The sequence below is a fragment of the Pholcus phalangioides genome, unplaced genomic scaffold (genome assembly GCF_987345545.1).
Source record: "Pholcus phalangioides strain wild (caught in Gottingen) unplaced genomic scaffold, Ppha-v1.0 ptg000005l_1, whole genome shotgun sequence".
In the NCBI taxonomy this organism is placed as follows: Eukaryota; Metazoa; Arthropoda; class Arachnida; order Araneae; family Pholcidae; genus Pholcus; species Pholcus phalangioides.
Window position 1 is genome coordinate 4,794,315 of NW_028301598.1, and position 23,090 is coordinate 4,817,404.

At 40.0% G+C, this 23,090-nt stretch overlaps 1 protein-coding gene across 3 annotated transcripts in view; it reads left to right on the forward strand.

The window, feature by feature from the left end:
• Positions 1-16,264, forward strand: part of LOC149085771 (protein argonaute-2-like) — a 43,602-nt gene extending 27,338 nt beyond the window's left edge. For all 3 annotated transcript variants that reach the window (XM_089232173.1, XM_089232171.1, XM_089232172.1), the window contains exons 2-4: positions 8,591-8,665; positions 10,653-10,775; positions 13,171-16,264. In XM_089232173.1, coding sequence (XP_089088299.1) covers positions 8,591-8,665; positions 10,653-10,775; positions 13,171-15,947 — 2,975 coding nt within the window. In that variant the 3' untranslated portion in view covers positions 15,948-16,264. The remainder of the gene's footprint in view (positions 1-8,590; positions 8,666-10,652; positions 10,776-13,170) is intronic.
• The last annotated feature ends 6,826 nt before the right edge of the window (positions 16,265-23,090 follow it).

Genomic DNA, 23,090 nt, shown 5'->3' on the forward strand with positions numbered 1-23,090 from the left:
ATGGTTGTTAAGCTCCAGTGCTTCTTTATATTATATTAGTTTTGGTATGAATTTAGTGTTTTCAGAAATTTATCATCAAAATATTATTGTTTTTTTTTTTTTAGTTCTAAATATTAGGCTGATCTTTCAAATTGAAATATTTATTTGTAATCATTTGTAGTATTTAGTTAGTGATTTATTTATGGAATAGATGGTTGTTAGACTTTTGTACATCATATTATGGATTTAATGTGAAACAATTATTTTTGGGGAAAATATTCTAACTAATAAACTTTGATAATAATGCTAATACTCTTGTGCCCTCTTAAATACAACAGTTTGCAAATTTTCTTAAAACTTGGGCTGATTTATAAGAAAATATGCAAGAAATCGAAAATGATAATTTCATATAATTGAACATTATTCAACATGGTACTTTATATTCAAATTATTTTGTACTTCCTAAAATATAAAAGGTATTAAGATTAAGAAGAGAAAAGATATTTATGACATTTAAAATTGTTTGATTGAGTTTTCAATGATTAATTCTGATATTAAGTTAGCTTACTATAAATAAGTTAGCTTAATCTTTTAGATTAAATATTTATTCATAATTGTTTTATTTATTAATTAGTGACTTATTCATGGAATAGGTGGTTGTTGGACTCTTGTCGTTATTTATATTATGTACTTATTGGAAAATTCCAACTATTTTTCATAAAATGCATAAAAATGATTGACTGTAAATTTTCTTAGTTTTTATGGGTGATGTATAAAATAGGCTATTGGAAATAATTAGAAAAAATTATGCAGTATAACCTTTCGTGAGATAGAAAGATGAAAAAATTTGTGAAGAGTAAAATTAGGGTCAAGTGGGATAAAATGGTCATAAAAAGAGGAGTTTTCATCTTTGAAGAGGTATGACCATACAAATTTTTAAAAAATAGGATATCTTTTTGCTGATATTTCACATTACATTCTTAGAGTACATTAGCACATTTTTCAAAAATATTTTTTGAGTGATTTTTCAATCATTCATTTTAGACCCATCTATTCTGCAAATAATGTTCGTTATTTACTAAAACCAAAAATTGTGATGGAGTTAAGACAGATCCCTGAGGTAAACCGCATGTGACTGAAAGCGATTCGTAAAATTAGGGTCAGTTTATTGATGCAGTCGAAACCCGTTTCAGCGAACTCCAAGAGACCCGAGAAATCACTTCGTTATTACGAAATTTCGTTATAAAGGAACTCCAGGTTTTTACATTGTTCCTATGTGAACTTATCTGCGAGATTAGGAAGGTTTTCGTTATAACGGTATTCGTTAAAACGGGAATAGACTATAAGTTCTAATAAATTAATATTTTAAAATATTTTCTGTAAAGTTTTATGACTTCATATAATACGGAAAAATAGGGTTGTGTTGTGTGTAGTTTAAAAGGAGTATCATAAATATAATTTCTTTTCGACCTCAGCCAGAAGTAGCCAAGGTGGCTGAGTTATAGCCACATTTGTCATTCACGAACTGTATTCTGGTGCTATTTTCAGCAAGATAATGAATAAGCATTTCACCATATATAGTTATGATTATGACCACCATCATCACCATTATAGTTATGACATCATATGAGTTTGTCATTGTTTAAAGTCTCTACTGAGTAGTTACCTTATTTATACACACTATTTGTCTGCCTGTTACATAATAAATCCGATGATTATGCACAATATCACATGTTGATTATGCTGATTAACATTGACAAAGATGTCATGATCGCAATTTCCCCTTTAACGTATTCATTCTAAAAATCCGAAATCCCATTTCAAATATTAATTTAAAATTAACATGTTCGTTAGCATCTTCCTACATTCTTTCCCACTCCGAGCTCATTCATTTCATTTCATTTATATTAAATGTAACTTGCTGGGATCCATCAACAACATTGACGCCAATATATGGAAGCATAATCACGACATAAAAGTCGTCTCGCCATAACATGTTTTTCAAAATATATCTGGCATTAGAAAAGATGCGACGTTTCATCTTATGAATCATCGCTATATCGCCACGATCTACCAGTTGGAATCCAAAACACCTTTTCCTCTTCATTCTTTGGTTTCTTAATATGTGATGAGCGCAAAAGCACCTTATTAACCAATCACATTGGTTCATCCGAACAAACAAACTGAATCTAAAGCAACTCTGGGTGAGACGAGGTTTCTAGCCAAAGCTGCATTAAGAGTTAACTTTCAAGCGGCTTTGTTTCTAGCAGAGAGCACTCACACACCCGTTCTCGTGAGTTCGATGAGGGTGCAGTCCTTTTAGTGTTGAAGTGATCGGCACTTCTGGATCCTTTTTTGGCGATGCGTCTTTCAATTTCTCAAAGCGCTAAAAGTCTCTTAATGTATGAAGCAGCCTCGTGGCATACTCTGTGGAACACGGGGAGTTGTTTCTGAAGGACCCAAATAGAAAAAAAAAAAAAATGTATGAAGCGGGATCATGAGGGAAATAAGTATGTGACGTGCCGTCAAGAGGAATGCCTCGGTAAATGGTGTGAAAGGCCATCACTCCTCAGGTGGTGTCTGGTGAGTGATTAATATTTCATTTTTATATATTGTCTTTGAGGGTGAGTGAGAAATGATGTTGATGCATAATAATATAATATGTAAACTTGAGAATATAAACTTTGTTCGGCACAACAAATATCTTGAGTATATCGATATATATTTAAATTTAATATGATCGCGTTTATCACGGAGCGCGACAAATGCAACATTAAAAAGACATTAACATTATATTTTTTAAATATATTTTTAATGGGATTATGAATTGATAAGTTTGAATAAATGATCAATTTTTATTTATTTACATATATATTTGTGAATGACACGTTGGCACAATCAAATTAAAATTTATGTGCGTACTTTTATGGTTAATATTTTGTTTTAATTAAATGTTGGAAGCATGAATTTACTTTGACTCTTAATATAAATACATGCATTACTTTTCAATTTTAATGCCATAATTTTTTTTTATTTTTGCCAAACAAAAATTTTAATTTAAAAAAAATTAGTTAAAATTATTTTCATAGAAAAGTTATAGTTGAAATATTCAAATGCAGTTTTATATGAAGCAAAAAGAAAATGTTGAAAAGTAGAAAGAAATGTCATTGTAGAGAAAATTTTTATGGAAGTGCAAAAGTTATAAATAAATGTAAAAAATGTTAAAATGGGTGAACAAAAATATTAAATAAAATTTGAAATCTCTTATTAATCTTAATGAATGTGTATAATTATCAAAATTTAGCGAAACATAAATGAAAACACCATGTTTTTCAAATTTATATTGATTTAATTAATTAAAAAATAATTTCTTGCAAACTGTTGATTATTTATATTAATCAGATTTTTCCTATTGCCGGTAGTAGCTTTATTGAGGGATACGTAAAGGATTGGTTTGATTGCAAATTTTTAATTGAGTTTTGTGGATATTAATGATCTTGAAATTTGAGTCTTCTTTGAAACTATCGAATGTTTGTGTGCTTGTGGTGATAGTTAAATTGCACTTTTTTTTGCATGGGACCCGGAAAGATTATTTTGGAGCCTGTGTTGTGTTCAACCGCTGGTCCGAGGACTGGTGTCGGTCCGCGAAACATTGACCAATTGACCTTATAGAAAGACTCTAAATAATTTCAGATTTATTCAAATATTATAACATCATTATATTGGTTTTTATTTGTCTCAGTCGGCGAATTATATTAATTTATTTTATGCCGGTCCTAAAATTATTTTTGCCATTTTAAACAGAATGATTCCATAATTCCCCTTGACACATTTTACAACTCCCATTCCAAAAAATTAGAATGTAGTGAAAAACGCAAAATTTAATTTAAAAATTGTATTATAATTTCAAGGAAGACATTTTGCAAATTACAAAAAAGTGCAACAGATTCTGCAGAGTTTGTAGAAAAATATATCGAAAAAGGAAAATTATACAATAAAAAATCTGTGTGAGAATCTCGCTCGATAGAAGTGAAACTTTTCCAGGTTTGACATTAGATTCACCTCAATTAAATTTAACTAGTTAAAATAGAATTTTTAAATTTTATTCAATGCCGTAATAATCCCATGGTAAACCCCACGTGTGGCAGATTTGTTCACTAACAATTTCTGGCGATAATCATGATTGGCTTTAAATCAGAAGGGGGGATTTTTATCTTGCCTGAAGTCTAGTCAGGAGTGAAGAGTAAGAAGAAAAAAAAAAAAAACTGAACCGCCAGCTCTGAATGTACAGCGTTATGACAGTGCAGTCAATTAGGAGCTGTCACTGTGACGTCACAATACTTGTTTGTATTCGCGAAATATTCTCTCATGTGGCCAGGGTGTGGCGTCACGAAGAGTAAGGAAAGGTAAACAGTGTTTTTTTGTCCGGTTCAAACCAAATCCTCCCCCCCCCCCAACTTTCTTACACTGCCTAATCTGTATTGTGACAACCCCCATCACCACCAAAACTCATCTGTTTCTCGGAACTTCATCACACAATGAGTCATTCTACGGAACGGGTTTGGAGGAAAAAGAAAGCGTTTCACTTTTTTGTGATGGTTTCCTTTCCTTCACAAACTTTCACTTTTATGTTGCTATAGAATTTTCAACAAAATAAAAACGGAATGCATTTTTCCGAAAAATCAAGAAATTACAATACTTTAGTAGTTAAGTCAAAAAATTATAATAAACTGGATAAAAAGAGTATAAGTTTTTCAAAAGAAAAGATTTAGAAACATTCAACACTTGTATGCATTCCCCCCCCCCCCTCCTTTGCCCTAATAGCAGCATCTCGTAAACGATTTGGCGTATTATTGACAAGTTTTTTACAGTCATTGCTAGAGATATTGGCCCACACGAATTTCATGGTAGACGAAAGTTCATGTGTGTTTTTGGGGCGAATTGCTACAGGCTTCTCGTCATGATGGCTCACAGATTTTCTATTGTTTTCAAATCGGGAAAATTTCCAAGCCAGGGAAACACTTTATTCCCTTCAAGCTAATTCTTTGTCATCGTTGAAGTATGACTAGGCGCAGAATCTTGTTGGAAAGTGAAATAGTCTTCAAATAAGTCCTCGGGTGAAGGGGTAGCATGAAATGTGGCCCAAGACTTCTTGATGTACACTGGAATTTACCGTTACATACAAAATGTAAAGCTTTTCTTACGGCTTCACATTACAACGAAGGTAGCAAATTTCACTTGACGTTTCAAACATTGTTTATTGAATGTTTCGGGTTGTCAGCGCAAAACATTGGCTCGTCACTAAAAAGTATGTTTTCCCAGTGTAGTTGACCCCATGCAAACATTTTTTCGCCATCGAACTCTAGCAGTTTTTGGCTTGGGAGTGAGAAGTGGCTTTTTTTTTAGGCACATGCGATTGAAATCCAAATTTGTGCATACGTCTGAGTTCGGTGGAGGATGATGCGATTTGAACTCACATGCAAGAGAATATTTGAGCTCAGAATCTGAAATAACCGAATGATATTTTGTTTCATCCGCGACTATACCCGAAATAATAAATTGCGACTATATATTATGACGAAACCATAAATCTGGATTGGCTTTCCAAAATGTCGGAGGCCTAAAAAGCTACTCGAGCCAATTCGGCACCTCTTGACTGGGGTTTTGTTTGATTCTCGGTTAATTCGTTCGTCGCGACCCTCCGCACAAACACAATACCACTTAACGAGATACGAAAAATTAGAAAAGAAAAATGTTATACCTCAAAAAATAAAGGTGTCGCACGCCCCTTGCTCCAGAATCAAGAATGTGACGAGCAGAGCCGAACTCCGTCAGTCGACGCCAATAATTTTCGGTCCATCATTGTTGGAACGATGAGAACCTTTTCGAACGCTAATTACGTCGTGAATCACTTGGATTAGACTTCCGTTCTCATTAAGCAGCCCCTAGATGCTTGGAATTAATTTTTCAAGTTCAGCACAACGGAACGAAATCCCAACGATGCATGACTTTGAATTATTTATTTCAATGTATAGCAAAATTAAATTTGGAAAATAGCGACACGCAACTTGCGTGCCCGTAAACTGAAAATCTGAACAGGGAGTGAGCATTAGACAGCTTTTTATACTCTCTTGGTGGCTGACGTCAGACGTCGCACAAAGTGTTGCCACACACTCACTCCTATCCCTTTCCACACTCTCTGTGAATAAATCGCGGACTTCTGAAGCGGTTTTTCTGTACGATTTTCTTCAACAGTCTATCGCGACGATTTGTAGTCGCCGGCTTACGATCATTATTACTACGATTATTCTGAAAACTACTGTCCCTTAAAATTTGATTTACTCTTTCTTGAGAACATCTTGCTTTTCGGGCAATTTCCTGTTGAGTTAGGCTTTCTTTTCGTATCCCAACTATACGAAGTTTGGAAGAAAAATCCGAAAGTCTCTCTCTCTGCCCATTTTCAACATATAAGTAACTTCAAACCTGCTTTGCTGGAAGGTATTTATATAGTAGTAGCACATGCGCAATAGTAAATTTTATGCTAATTTTGCCCTCTAGCGCCAACCAATAAGAAATATTCACAAATATTCCAATATTTAAAAAAAAAAATTTTTTGCCTATCCAGAATATTCTAATTTTGTGAATGATTACAACATTTTTTATATATTTTGTGTTGATTTTGAGTGAAGGTGTGAAATAATATAATTATGATATTTAATGGTCTTCAGAGCACGGCTATTTTTTTTTTCATTCTTTTATCTAGTTTTGAAGATATTTGTTTTAAAACATTCGAACATCCATTTTCCGCTGTGTTCAAATTTTTTGAACGGGAGTTGTGCTAGTGGGGACCGTTGATCCTGGAGGCATACTTCCAATTAGAAAATGTATCCAAATAACGTGCAGAACTCAGCAGATACATCAGTCATGTTGCAAAGAGTTGTATAGTTTGTCTATAGAATCAACGGTTCGCCAATAAAACGCGGCTATGCGGAAATATGGAATCGCCCTGCATATACACTGAAGAGCCAAAAAAAACTGGTGCACCTGCCTAATATCGTGTAGGGCCCCCGCTAGCACGCAGAAGTGCCGCAACACGACGTGGCATGGACTCGACTAATGTCTGAAGTAGTACTGGAGGTAATTGACACCATGAATCCTGCAGGGCTGTCCATAAATCCGTAGGAGTAAGAGGGGGTGGAGATCTCTTCTGAACAGCACGTTGCAAGGCATCCCAGATATGTTCAATAATGTTCATGTCTGGGGATTTTGGTGACCAGCGGAAGAGTCTAAAGTCAGAAGAGTGTTCCTGGAGCCACTTTGTAGCAATTCTGGACGTGTGGGGTGTCGCATTGTCCTGCTGAAATTGTCCAAGTCCGTCGGAATGCACAATGGACATGAATGGGTGCAGGTGATCAGACAGGATGCTTATGTACCTGTCACCTGTCAGAGTCGTATCTAGACGTATCAGGGGTCCCATATCACGCCAACTGCACACGCCCCATACCATCACAGAGCCTTCACCAGCTTGAACAGTTCCTTGTTGACATGTAGGGTCCATGGATTCATGAGGTTCTCTCCATACCCGTACACGTCCATCAACTCGAAGCAATTGGAACCGAGACTAGTCAGACCAGGCAACGTGTTTCCAGTCCTCAACAGTCCAATGTCGGTGTTGTCTGGCCCAGGCGAGACGTAAAGCTTTGTGTCGTGCAGTCATAAAGGGTACACGAGTGGGCCTTCGACTCCAAAAGCCCATATCGATGATGTTTCGTTGAATGGTTCTACTGGCTACAATTTTCCAGAGTAAGTACAGGGTGATTATAATTAAAGTTCCTGCACTCTGAATAGTTTTTCCCAAAAACTGTTTATCCAAATACAGCCAAATTTTTAGGGTATCTTAATGAGATCATGAGAGAGAGATTTATGAAATAAAACATAATAGAATAGTTAAATTTTTGACCACCAGGTGAAAAAGTGTGGATTTTTTTTATTGCCTTTTTCCATGGACCATATAGCGTATATGCCAAATTTCAATGGTCCTCCAGAACGTGTGCTAAATTGGTTTGAGCAGTGTCAGTATGCTGAAACTACTCAGACATATGTACTGCCCGTTCTGGTAGACATATTCCATTGAAACTTGGTATATACGATATTTGGACCATGGGACAATGTAAGATGCAATAAAAAGATCCATTTTTTTCACCTGGTGGTCGAAAATTGAACTATTTATTTTATATAGCTCTCCGAAGGTTTCAGCAAGACATCCAAAAAAATTGGCTGTATTCGGATAAGCAGTTTTTGAGGGAAAACTATCAAAGTACGGGACAGGAATTTTAATTATATATATATAATCACCCTGTATGTGAACTAGTAGGCATGTATTTGTAGCCAAATACAGGCCTCGCAAAAACTGCTCTTAAGACGGCCCTGGATACATATATATTATATATTTTATATTACGCCTGGTATAACAAATTTGACAAAAACAATTTTGAATCATTGATCGATTAGAAAATCATTATGTTAATATCATTCACTAGTAGCCTATATACATCGTTTGCTAATATGAAGATGAAACTAGATGAAATCATTTATTTTCATCGTTTTTTAGGGAGAGGAAGGGGTTCGCATGGGGCAACTGAACAGCAACAGGAGCAGCATGGAAATGTACAAAGACGAGGCAGAGGTAAGTATTTCACATTTTTAAAGACTTCAAGGCTCTCAGAAATGCTGTGTTGTGCTTTAATTCATGTGAAGTGTTTTTCGAATTGTACGTGCGATCCTTGGGTAGCTCCATTGAGTAATCCTCTCCATTTAGGGCATTAAGTCTCCAAAACTTTTTGTTACATCGCCCTCCCCCCTTCTTCAAAAATCGTTTATTTTCGTCGCCCCCGCCTCAAGCCAACCCCCCGAGATCCTATACTAAAACCACAGCTTCTATCGCAACCCTGGACCGTTCCTTCGCCTCCTAGGGGAAACACTTGCTTAGGGACATAGAACTTTTTCTTCCATCGCCCCCTTCTACAAAAATCTTTTGTTCTCATCGTCCTCCCTGCTTCAAGCCAACCCATAGGATCCATACTATAGCCGCAATTCTACCATGCCCCTGGACCATTCCATCGCCCCCAAGGGGAAAAATTGGTTTAGGGCAGTGTTTCCCAAAGTGGGCAATATCGCCCCCTGGTGGGCGATGGAATGGTCCAAGGGGGCGATAGAACCTACTGATTTAACATAGAATCCTATGGGTTTGCTTGAGTTGGGGGGCCGATGAGAGGAAAAAATTTCTGATGAAGGGGGCGATGGAACAAAAAGTTTTTGAGACTATGGTTTAGGGCATAGCTTCCCAAGAACATCAAATTTTATTCTATTTAGAAACATTGTTTCCCAAAACTCCACCAGGTATCCACGAAGTCCTTGAAAGCTTCCCAAAGAACCTCAAGGAGTCTGTGAGCTTATTTATAATATATAGAATATATAACCTTTTCTTTTTAAATACATGTGTTGCGCGTTAAACATGATAAATTTGGTTATTATGCGTAATCGCAAAGAGAATGTTGGTAAGCTTGATTAATTTCACTAAATTAATCGTTTTTACCGGCGATTATGCATACTACCCAAGCGTCGTGTCGTTGGTGGACATGATAAATCGCACAGTTCATACGTTTATTGTGCCATTATATCGGGGTACGATTGTAAAATTTGTTATATCATTATATCGGGGTCTGATTATATTCATCACACATACTAGACACATTTGGATTTTTTTTTATATTTATCAAATTCAAAAATTACTCGTGTATTATATAGGCCTATAATCACAGATAGAAAAGATAAATTTCAAGTATTTATCAAATTTATCAACGTCACTTGGGTATTATGCATAATCTCGGGTAAAAAATAATGATAAATTTATCAAACTCACTAAGACGATTAGTAAGTATATATAATAACTGGTTATTATGCATAACTAACCGATTTATCACATTTACCATAACACGTTTTGTCTAGAAAAAAATTGCTTGGCACCTATGAAATTTTTTCTGGGACCTAAATTTTTTTTCGATTTGTCAAACCCTAATGTATATACTGTATATCATTTTTAAGGGCTCCTTGACCTTGGTTTTATTGGTACGGGGGGGGGGATCTGTGGTGGAACGTAAAAGGTCAAGAACCCCCTTTTTAAAAGGGAATCGTGTGGGGGTAGTAATGGTTTCATACCATGAAGGCTTGGGTCCGATCCCTGTAGGCAACAGAACAGACCTGTGGCGGTATGTTTACTGTGGTTATGGTTTTGCCTCATTAAAATTTTGAAATCGCCTATCATTAGATGTGTAAACAATGTGTTTCTATCAAGGAAACACATATTTTCTGTATTTTACGCCGAGATGAACTCGGAAAGAAATCTGGTCTCCACCGGAACTCGAACCCAGGCCATTTTGAAGACCACGTGACTTTTCTTTCCGAGTTCACCTTGGCATAAAATCCAGAAAGTATCTGTTCCCTTGATATATTTGGCTGAGAAAATTCTGTGTATGTGTCTATCAATGTGCTTCTGTGTTATGCACATGCTACTCACTGTATCCAGTCATATTTTTTTAATACTGTACCTCTATGGTTTTCCGGGCCTAGCAGCATGCATTGAACTTATATTGTTTGGGTATTTCCATTACTAGGGCGAGGAAATTTCCAACAACAGGATAGAAGTTATCAGCAGCATCAGAGAAGTGACCAGGGACCATGGCGTCAACAGGCTCAACAGCCACAAGGGCCAGCTGCTACACCTTACACTACTCCTGGTAAATATAACTGTCCGATACTGTAACTTTATGCCTCATAAGAGAAAACACACAAAAATTTGTGGTGTACACACAGGGGCAACCCCAGAAAAAAAACCCTCTACCCATGCAGGACCTATTTTTGGCACCTCCTGACCAGGTTTTTTTTTTGGTTGACAAAGTTTTTTTCCTTCACCCTTTACACTCGGATTTGGCGCCACTCTTAGAGCAGCTGCATTCAACCAACACCACCTATAGAACAAGGCCTCCGTGTGAAGCTCGTGACGTCACTGAAGAAGGCCATTTCACCTATTGCCATTGGATATAGTAGGCCGACGCATGCAATATCTTTACCTTTTTTTGCAGTATATCCAATGGCAATAGGAGAAATGGCCTCCATTGACGTCACAAGCTTCGTGTGGAGGCCTTGTTCTGTAGGTGGTGGTGATTCAATCCGCGAGGTGATTTTGTGCAGCCCCCCGACGATGAAAAGATATTGAGTATCAAATTAAATTTGTGGTCATTATTTGAGCTATTGATTAACAAACGTTCATTACTTCTAGTGACTGAAATAGTTCACTGTTTCTCTCACCATACTGCCTTTTCACACAAAAGCTGTTTATGAAGTTTTTGTTACAGGCATTTTTTCTATCCCACTTCCCCCCCCCCCCTTCAAGAGGAATTTACCTTTTGCCCTTCTGAATACATGTTTGGGGGTGTTCTCATGGCGATGAAACTTTTTCAGACTGGACGCCAACTCACAATGGCACCTCCAAACTTCAATTTACTAAGCTACGTAGACTCCGGGAAAAAATGTGCTGGACAGTGAAACTTCCATAGGCGGCTGCCTCCATTCCCAGGCCAACTTCCTTTTGCTGCCAGTTTTTTTTTTTGGAACGGACAATAAGCTCTGTAGACATAATACAAAAATCACCTTATTCTGCAGCCACCTGTAGTTTTCTTTGTAGAACCTTATATAATATAATCTTCATACATCAGCATAAACACCTTTTCAAATCGACGTGATTTTCTGTTCATGCGTCGCACTATTGGGTTGGAAACATTTGATGACATAGGCTAATGCTACATGATTACTGCTAGCTGATAAGACTAGAGATGTGAGGTGAGAATATTCTCCTGGATGTAAAAGTTGGAGAATAATCGAGAATATTAATTTTTCTTCTAATTTTGTTTATATTGGGAAATAGAAATCAGTTTTCATTGCCTGAAACGTTTACAACAAAACAATGTTTGGTATAATCACCCCCCCCCCCCCCATGACAACTTTTTCAGTTCGAGAATATGCTCATGTCATGATGAGAGGTTTTAAAAGTTTGGTTGTGAAGATTTTAGAAACCATTAAATTAAAACATTAAAAAATTATTTTAAAATTAGATAAATTTTCAGAAATAAGTTCACAACAAAAGAAATTAAACCAAAGTTGATAAAAGAAGCTATTCACTTTCATTCTAAGAAGATACGGAACTGTTGTTTTCTTCAATGCACATACCCTTAAATTCTGTATCACTCACATTTCTTTAAAAGTTGTGCAATTCCCCCATGTTGGTTTAATTTTCTTGCTTTCAAACTTTTTTAATGTTGTGGTCTATAAACAATAATATTCCCATCTTCTTGACGGGAAGAGAGACGGATACAGAGAATATTCTATCAAAGGACTACTATTATAAATTACTAGAGTATATTCTTATCAAAGATAATAGTTATTCTATCGAGGAGAATATTCAAGAATATTCTCTGGAAGGACTATTATTAATAACTTCAGAATAATTCTTATTATTTTCTATAAGCATACTCCCCAGTAATTTATGAAAGTAGTCCTTCCAGAGAATATTCTCAAGGATATTATACGTATATGTAACTATATTATATAAATAACAAGAGAATATTCTCATCAAGAACTTATAAGAAATATTCTCATCAAGAACTTATAAGAAATATTCTCAAGTTATTTATTATAGTAGTCCTACCAGAGAATATTCTCGAGAATTTTACATCTCTAGATAAGACAGTTTGAAAATTCGCTCCCGGGGTGTGAATAATTACACTTAACATTTTACAGCCGCGACCCAAAATAAACGAGATCAGCTTCGCGACCCATCGGACTGTTCGTTTTTCGAAATCAGTGAAACCAGTGACGCAATAAATGCATTTATTGACCCATATCTCAAGAGCCCCCCCCCCCCCCCCGGCTAATTGCGGAATTGTGAAATGATCCAAAAGATGTTTTAATGCAGATAAAGAAGCAATTTTCTTTCTACAATTCCATAACCTGACAGACAAAAAAATGGGAAAAACGATAAATTTCCTCGTGATTGTGAACTGTCGTTACAACGGACTTGTACTGTATTTGTGTCATGCGAAAGTATTAAATGGCAATACCTTCCGTATCTTTCAGGTCCAGGAAGATCCTCCGAATATCCTGGAAGACCTCAACAGACTATACCAGGGGCAGCGAGATATGCGGAAGTTGGGTCGCAACATCATCAGAGGAGAGATTTCCATCAGTGTTCGCCCCCTCCCGAACCTTCGACAGGTGCTCGGCCTGAAGAGCACTGCCAGTCAAGGACATCGTCATCAGACGAAGAAAGTTTGACCTCCTCCACTGGAGCTCTAACTCTACGTCAACCGAGCGGGGAGACGCCCACCAAAGGATGGGCTGGCAGACCAGGTTACAGTTCCGTCGCACGGAAGGAGATCCGAGTCGTAACAAATCTTTTCCGCCTACAGTGTAAGGGAAACGCCATCTACCACTACGACGTGGATATCATACCCATGGACAATGTCCGGAGGACTTCCAATGCTGTCGAGAGACCTCTACCTAAAAACTTATGTCATCGAATCGTGATGAATTGGTACCAGAAGAATAACTTCATGGAGCATTGGCCTGTTTACAACGGTACGAAGAGCCTCTTCACTTGTAAGAAACTACCCTTTGACGAAGAAACACAGTTTCTGGTCCCCCTTCAAGAACCAGGTCGCAACCGAGAATTCACGTTGGTCATCAAGCCGGTGAAGAGAAAGAAATTCGGATCGTCTGAGCGAGACAATAAAATTGACGTGACTGCCATCATGAAGTACGTTAGAGGCGAGACACCTAACATTCCCGAAGAGGCCCGCATGGTTATCGAAGCTGTATTTGCCTACCGTCCTCCGGGATCATCGCAAATGGCAGTAGGCTCTAACGCGTTCTTCAAAGTGGAGAACATTACGAGATTCAACTTGGGCGACGGTATGGAGATGTGGTCCGGATACAGCCAGAACATACGTTTCACTTCTCACGGTCCGGCGATGGTGATCAACACCGCTGCCGCAGTCTTCTTCAAAGAAGGGTGTATCATCGCTACTGTAGGGGAAATACTGGGAAAAGATATACGCCAGAATCAGAATCTCAGCTGGAAAGAAATCCAGAGACTGAGCAAGAAACTGTACTCCCTACAGGTCAAAGTGACCCACCAGAGGAACAAGAGGAAGTACCGCATCGAGAGGGTGTCGGACAAGAATGCGTCGCAGCAGACGTTGGAAAACTCGCCAGTGACAGTCCAGCACTATTTCGAATCTCAGTACAACATCAGGTTGCGTTACCCGTATCTACCGTGCTTGAAGATGGCGACGTCGAGGAACTCGAACGTGTTCATACCGATGGAGGTCTGCGAGGTCCTGCCGAATCAGAGAGTCAAGGGCAAGCTGGACGAAAGACTCGCGGCGAACATGATAAAAAAGACCGCTATTCCCCCCAAACAGAAATTCCCGATAATCGAGGCTAGTGCGAGGGAGATGAACAACGCGTGCGCTCAGAGGATGCGCGAATACGGTCTGGGAATGAATCTTCAGCCAGTCGAGACTGACGCCAGGGTTTTGCCGCAGCCTGCAATTAAATACGAAACCCAGAAAATACACGTCCGGGACAACGGAGTCTGGGAAATCCGTCAGAGTCATTTCAGAAACGGTAGAGTAGTCGAGAGGCCGTTTTTGATATGCTTTACCTACTGCGACAAGTTCAAGTTGGATAACTATTGCCAACTTATGTGCCAAGTGGGAAGAGGCGTCGGACTTTCGATCAGGTCTCCCATAAGTAGATTGGTAGCGTCTGATGGCAAGATGACAACCAGACAAGCTTTCGAACGAGCGAAAGATCAGAAAGCCGACCTGATCCTGTTCGTTTTGGACAAGAACGACTCCTACCACCCTTACGACGAGATCAAATACCTCGCAGAGATCAAGTACAAGATCGTAACTCAGTGCGTCACGAAGAAAGTCATCGAAGACAGGATGGACCCTCGGACGGCGACCAACATTTGCCTGAAAATTAATACCAAGCTGGGTGGCGTTAACCACGAGATACTCGGATGGCCCCCGGTGCTCAAGAAAGAGGGCATGATCATCATGGGAGCCGATGTCATACATCATCTCAAAGACGGGTACCCTTCTATAGCCGCCCTCGTCGCTGGGGTTGACGAGTCCGTAGCACAGTACGCTCACTGCTGCAGGGCACTGAAAAATCCCAAGGACAGGAAATCGCAGGAAATAATCCTGGACCTCGAAATAATGGTGAAAAATGTGCTGATTCAGTACTACAGGCAGAACAAGCAATCGAAACCGCGTAGGATACTGTTCTTCAGGGACGGAATAAGCGAGGCTCAATTCCAATTGGGTTTCGAGAAAGAGATACCGATGATCAGGAAAGCTTGCCAGTCTCTGCAACAAGACTACAAGCCCACCATAACTTACGTCGTCGTCCAGAAGAGGCATCCGGTCCGTATCCGTCCCAAGAACGAGCAAGACGGTGTCGGGAGGTGTGGGAACGTCCCGGCCGGAACCCTGGTCGACAAGGACATCGTCGATCCGCAGCTGTACGACTTCTACCTCTGCAGCCACGAGGGCATCCAGGGAACGAGCAAGCCCACGAGGTACACGGTGCTCCTCGACGAGAACAGGTTCGCCCCTGAATGTATGGAGGAGATGACTTTCAATCTGTGTCACCTCGTGGCTCGTTGCAACCGCAGCATATCCATCCCGGCTCCGGTGAAATACGCCGACCTGCTCTGCACACGTGCCTCCGACTACGTCAACTACCTTTTCAGAGATAGCAGAACTTCGGATTCGATGCCGCAGAAAATACAAGAAACCATGTCAGAGATGGATAAGATGAACCTACAAATGTTCTTCGTGTGAGTCCTCTATCTCCATTATTTTGGACTGTAACGACTGGTACTCTACGTTTCCAGGACAGCATTTTTCGTGTCGAAGGTTTGGTTTATTATGGACGTAATAGTTTTTCGTACAAGTTGGAAATGAATTCTTAGAATTCTCATACACTTTATAAAGAAAGATCGCGCTTAGTTGTCCGACAGACCAGTCACGACCCAGGTTCTGTCCCTCCCGGGATATATGCGCTTAGTTGTCCAGCGTGGAAAATTCTTTGTCATATGTACTGTATTTGAAAAAAAGAAAAATGAAACGATTTATATTAAATGTATTTTACACGAAAATATAGCCGTTGTTTTATTTGTTGGATTTTTTCCTCATACCATGAAACGTTGCCAAAACGATTACACTTACAGGTTGTCCTGTAAGTGCTAATGCGGCTTTTACGTTCGAAAATTACCCCGTATCCATTTCGTGAGTGGAAATACAGTGTCGCAAAATAAAAACTTAAATTTTTATAAGATCTGCCTCTCGCTCGTGAGACCAAAAAAAAAAACACTTCCTTTTTACTTTTCTGACAAGGAAAGGGTCGCAAGGTGTGTTCAATATATTACGGAAAAAAATTTAAGCACACTCACCTCACCCAGAAACAAAAATAATATGCGGTGGAGTGCAGTGCCGTCTTAACGCATGGGTCCACCCGGGCACCTCAGAAAAATGAGAGGGGGTTGAATTTTTCGAAAATTTGCCAGGTACGGCCTCAAAAAAATAATTTGGCCCGGGGGCCCACGATGCTCTTGAGACGGCCCTGGTGTTGTGCAGTTATTAAAGCCGTAAAATATTATTGAAAGTAACAGTTGGCTGTTCATCAGGGGCAGTTCAAGTATTACGTAAGCAAATTTTTAGCCATTTTTGACCCTCCCCCCCCCCCCCTTGTCAGCAAAAATTTCTTCACACAGCCCCTTACCTCATAACGCATACTAGTGGGATCAGAAACGTACGCGGTGGGGCATAGCGGGCTCGTGCGCCTCCCTCCCCCAGACGAAAAATTTTTCGAAAGAAAATACCTTTGTTATTATAATTGATTTCCGTCAATTTCAATGCTATTTAAAGGGTAAAAACTCAAAATTTCTCTTTAAAAAATTCATTGCGACCCAGCCTTTATGCCATATATGGTAGACCCGCGGACCAAATGTGGCCCTGAAGGTTATCTGATGTGGCTTACTCCCTCAAACCCAATTTTGTAAAAATGAACTAAGTGGCACATTTTTACAGACCGCTTAAATGACCCGTGGCACAATTCCAGAGCATTTAAGTGGCCCGTGTCAAATTTTCAGATCACTGAGGTAGGCCTCAAACATCACTTTCACATTTAAAGATCACCCAATTAACCCGCGACACAAGTTACAGAACACTTAAACCATCCGTAGCACATTTAGACATCCTTTTAGTGGCATGTGGTACAGTTTTAGAGCACTTAAGCGGTCCCCAGTGTGGTTCTAAATATCAAGTTATCCGCGGAACATTCCCAGATTACTTAAGCGATCCGTGGCATAATTACGGATCACTTGAGTGGTGCGTAGCACCGTTCCAGAGCACTTGAAGGAAGGATCCGCGAAACATTAAAGTGTGTCTGCAGGGTACTTATCAATAGGTAGAATGTTAGTTCAGGTGCCCAATAACTATCGAAAGGTTCCCCCCCCCCCCGTTTTTGGCGCACCGAATAAAATGCCATTAAAAATATTTCATATTTTCATAAAGGGTGGTTGATGACGTAAGCATCATCCAAACCTCTCCTTGTCATCAAAAGTCAGCAAATCGGAACCCCCCCCCTCCCCCTATCGATACTTACGCACTACTTGAATGATCCCTCACCTCTATAGCGCCATTTGGCGATATCTATAAAGAACTACTTTTCGTTCTCAAACAGGTTCTGAGGAAATTACTAGAATATATGGGAAGGTATATCGATGATTGGGGTGACAATTGTAGATAGTGTAAATATATCATCAATCAAGGATAGATAATAACTCTCTTCTGTGCATATTATAGCTTCTAATATATATCTTTTTTTGGAAAATATTGAATTTTCCATGAGGTAACATATAATTACATGTTATAATACAGTCGAATCTCGTTATAACGAACTCCAATAGACCGGAGAAATCACTTCGTTATAACGAAATTTCGTTATAAAGGAATTTCGGGTTGTTTGCATTGTTTCTATGTAAACGTATTTGAGGGATTAGAAAAGTGTCCGTTAAAACGAGATTTTCGCTATAACGGTATTCGTTAGAACGGGATTTGACTGTAATAACCGCACTTGCAATTTTTCTCATTTATTTTTAGTAACATATTTTTATTCTTTGATATAATAGTAGTGAAATACTTTGTGAATAGATTTGAATAACTAGAGTTATGTGCTGTTTTTGAATAAGGGGGGGGGGCATTCAATCACATTACGTCAGCAGATATTAAGACATTTTGAACCCCCCCCCCGTCAGAGCAAAAACTCTGACGTCGCCCCCCCCCTTTCCCCGGTGAGCAAAATTCCGTCAGCTCTGCCTCCCATGGGCGGAGATACGGGGGGTCGTGGGAGCCCCCCCTCCGCCTGCGTCAAAGTGGAGTGGGCAGATCTAATGTATATGTGTGTATATGAATTGACATCATCATCATCGCGCGCCCCCCCCCCAGACTTCCAAGTCTATCTCCGCCTATGCTGCCTCCCCATAGCTCCTAACGCACATCAGAGACGTTCGCAGCGTAAACATTCGATCAAAAATTAGGTTTTGATGCAAAAAGATATTTAAAAATATATATATTTTGTTTTCTTAAATATATCGGAATATGGAAAATACACTGAAGAGCCAAAAAAAACTGGTACTTCCTGCCTAATATCGTGTAGAGCCCCCGCGAACACGCAGAAGTGCCGCAACACGACGTGGCATGGACTCGACTATGTCTGAAGTAGTGCTGGAGGTAATTGACACCATGAATCCTGCAGGGCTGCCCATAAATCCGTAGGAGTAAGAGGGGGGTGGAGATCTCTTCTGAACAGCACGTTGCAAGGCATCCCAGATATGTTCAATAATGTTCATGTCTGGGGATTTAGGTGGCCAGCAGAAGTGTCTAAAGTCAGAAGAGTGTTCCTGGAGCCACTTTGTAGCAATTCTGGACGTGTGGGGTGTCGCATTGTCCTGCTGAAATTGTCCAAGTCCGTCGGAATGCACAATGGACATGAGTGGGTGCAGGTGATCAGACAGGGTGCTTACGTACCTGTCAGAGTCATATCTAGACGTATCAGGGGTCCCATATCACGCCAACTGCACACGCCCCATACCATCACAGAGCCTCCACCAGCTTGAACAGTCCCCCGTTGACATGTAGGGCCCATGAGGTTGTCTCCATACCCGTACACGTCCATCAGCTCGAAGCAATTGGAACCGAGACTCGTCAGACCAGGCAACGTGTTTCCAGTCCTCAGCAGTCCAATGTCGGTGTTGTCGGGCCCAGGCGAAGCGTAAAGCTTTGTGTCGTGCAGTCATCAAGGATACACGAGTGGGCCTTCGGCTCCGAAAGCCCATATCGATGATGTTTCGTTGAATGGTTCGCACGCTGACACTTGTTGATAGCCCAGCATTGAAATCTGCAGCAATTTGCGGAAGGGTTGCACGTCTGTCACGTTTAACGATTCTCGTCGTTGGTCCCGATCTTGCATGATCTTTTTCCGGCCGCAGCGATGTCGTAGATTTAATTTTTTACCGGATTCCCGATATTCACGGTACACTCGTGAAATGGTCGTACGTGAAAATCGAAATTTCATCGCTACCTCGGAGATGCTATGTCCCATCTCTCGTGCGCCGACTATAACACCACGTTCAAACTCACTTAAATCTCGATAACCTGCCATTGTAGCAGCAGTAACCGATCTAAAAACTATGCCAGACACTTGTTGTGTTATATAGGCGTTGCCGACCGCAGCGCCGTACTCTGATTGGTTCCATATCTCTTTATCTGCATACGCATGCCTGTACCAGTTTTTTTGGCTCTTCAGTTTACCTTTATATGTTATAAAAAATTTGTTAATTTTAATGCTATTTAAAGGGTAATTTTCAAACTTACTCTTTAAGAAATTCATTGCGACCCACCGCCTTACCCATACGCGCTCAACCCATGGCCCGCCTGTCAAATGTTACCCTGGGGGTTATCTGATGTGGCCCCGCACCTCAAACCTGAATTTGTAAAAATGAACTACGCAGCATTTCTCAGGGATTTTTTGGGGACATTTTAAGATCACTCAAGTGACACATTCACAGATTACTTGAGTGACATGTGGCACAGTTTTAGAGCACTTGAGTGGCCTGTAGTGCAGTTCTACATCACTCAAGTTACCCGCGGCACATTCAACACCACCTCTAGCGCAAGGCTTGCGTGCGAAGCTCGTGACGTCACTGAAGTCGTACATTTCACCTATATTCATTGAATATACTGCAAAAAAAGGTAAATATTTCGCATTCGTCTGACTGCTATATCCAATGGCTACAGGTAAAATGGGCGACTTCAGTGACGTTGAAGCTTGGCGCGAAGGCTTTCTGCTATAGAAGGTGTTGGCACATTCTCAGATTACTTAAAGTGATCCGCGGCATATTTACGGATCATTTGAGTGACGATCGGCACAAATATCCACAGCGCTTAAGCTGCCCGCGACACGTTCTAAACAGTGACACCTTTCCAGATTTTTTGAAGGATCATTTACAGATCACTAAAGTGGTTCTGTAGAGCAGTGGTTCTCAACCTTGGCAAGCCCACGGCCCAGTTTCATTCATTTTTGGGAGTGGAAGGCCCCAGTCAAACACAAGATAAACGGCATATGAATGAGGAAAAATGAAACGGTTGATCATTCGCGGCCCGGTATGAATGAGGTCAGGGCCCGGTACTGGGGCCGCGGCCCGGTGGTTGAGAAACACTGCTATAGAGGACTTATCAATAGGGATAATGTTAATTCATATGCCCAGTTTCTGGGCATATGAATTAACAAAGTTTTTTCTCGTTTTTGACACGCTCAGTAAAGACGCCATTAAAGAATATTTCATATTTTTTATAAAGGGTGGTTGATGACGTAAGCATCATTCAACTTCCCCCCCCCCACCCCATCGATGCCGAAGTAATACTTGCATGACCCCTAATTAGTATAATGTGGTAGTGATTTATATTAGATTAATGGTGAGCTAGTAATCTTTATTTCAAATGATTGCAAGATGCAAATAGAGTAGCGTTAGAATTAAAAATTAAAAGTCTGGTCCCACGGGCCAGTAAATATGAGAAACTAATGGTCCGTATAGACATCTTATGACTGGTCCGCTAAACGGAATTCTGTTCTGATTTCAGCAGACGGGTTTCCTAACCGGTAGACGCAGTTTTCTAAATATTTTTACAGCAATACACATTTATCATTCGACATTTAAATGACTGAGGCGAGACGACATAAAACCACTGGGGATCGGTGATTCTTCCGCGATGAGTGTATTGCCCGGGGGAAGGGGAATTCCGCTACTGGTCCGGCGGACCACTACAATTTTTTTTTTAGTCAGTGGTCTCGGACCACCAATGATTTCGAACGCTGAATAAAGTATGCACTTTTTGTTATGGCTAACATGGGCAAAAGAAAAAACAAAAACGATGATGACAAGTAATAGAAGAAAAGCAATGATTGTGGCATGGGCGGAGAATGCCCCCCCCCCCCCCAGCGTCAAAGGTGGAGTCGACTGATCTAATGTATATATGCAGTGCCGTCTTAACGTATGGGCCTCACGAAAATGAGAACTAGTTAAATTTTTCTAGAATTTATCTTGTAGGGCCTCAAAAAAACCTTTCGGCGCGGGAGCCCATGATGCTGTTAAGATGTTAAGACGGCCCTGTATATATGAATTGACATCATCATTATTCTCCCCCCCCCCCCAGACTTCCAAGTCTATCTCCGCCTATGATGTGTGGAGGAATAGATCAACTTTGCCCAAGAATATTAAGAAGTCGCCAACGAATAGGGCAAATACACGAAAAATACAGAAACACCTAATGCATCCCGACACACAATGGGTGTCGTCTTCAGAGGGGGGAAAAATACATACATAATCACTAATCACGCTGACTGAGGATCCCACTTGGGTTGAATACCAAATCTTAACTCTCGGTTGCTCAGCGGGAAAAAAAGTACGTCTGTTCACTTCAAACGTCGTGGTCAGATACGGGTGGGGGAATTGTCCCAACCCCCAGCGTCAAAAGTGGAGTCGACTTCGACTGATCTAATGTATATATGAATTGACATCATCATCATCGTGCCCTCCACCTCCCCAGACTTCCATGTCTATCTCCGCCTATGTTAGTGAGCAGGAGGCCTCCTTTCTCAGTTTTCGAATCTGGTAACCGTACTTTGGTGGAAAGGGAATTCATAACATATCTTGATAAAGATTGGACAAGTAAAAGTGTAGGCGTACGAGAGAAGCAGGTGGATGAATTAATTGTGATTGGCTGAAAAGGGCAGCTGCAACTTGGAGAGGTATGCATCAGAGAGGAGTGGACAGTAAGAACGGGGGGGGGGGTACTTGGAACACCTGCTCTGAGATCGATAATCGAGAACAAAGGAAAATATCAAGGTTTAAATATTTTGGAGAATATTAATCACACGTATATTACGTATATGAATTGACATCATCATCCTTCCCCCACCACAGAATTTGAAGTCGGAGGTGGTCGCTTGCAGTTACGCGTGTAGCCGCTTGTACCAGGTAAATTTGTGCAGTTTTCGCTTTACAACCGAACGAAATCAATCAAATATTCGCCAAGACTGATCAAAATATGTACTTATATCTCACAAGAAAAGATCCCAAGGTGACGTCCTAAAAGAAAATGTGAAAAAGTTCAAGTGCATGCATCTCTCACCTGGAAACACATAAAAACAAAATTAGCGGCAAAATGCAATTATTGAAGCCCCAAAAAGTTATTAGAACGACAACTGTTGGCTACTCATCGCCCCTCGCGCTTCCTTGCGAGATCTGCAAAAAATTTCTTTTCACTCTCTTTACACGCTCTATATATATATATATATATATGTATGCATATATATATATATATATATAGAGAGAGAGAGCTCCATTTTCCTTTTCTTCCATT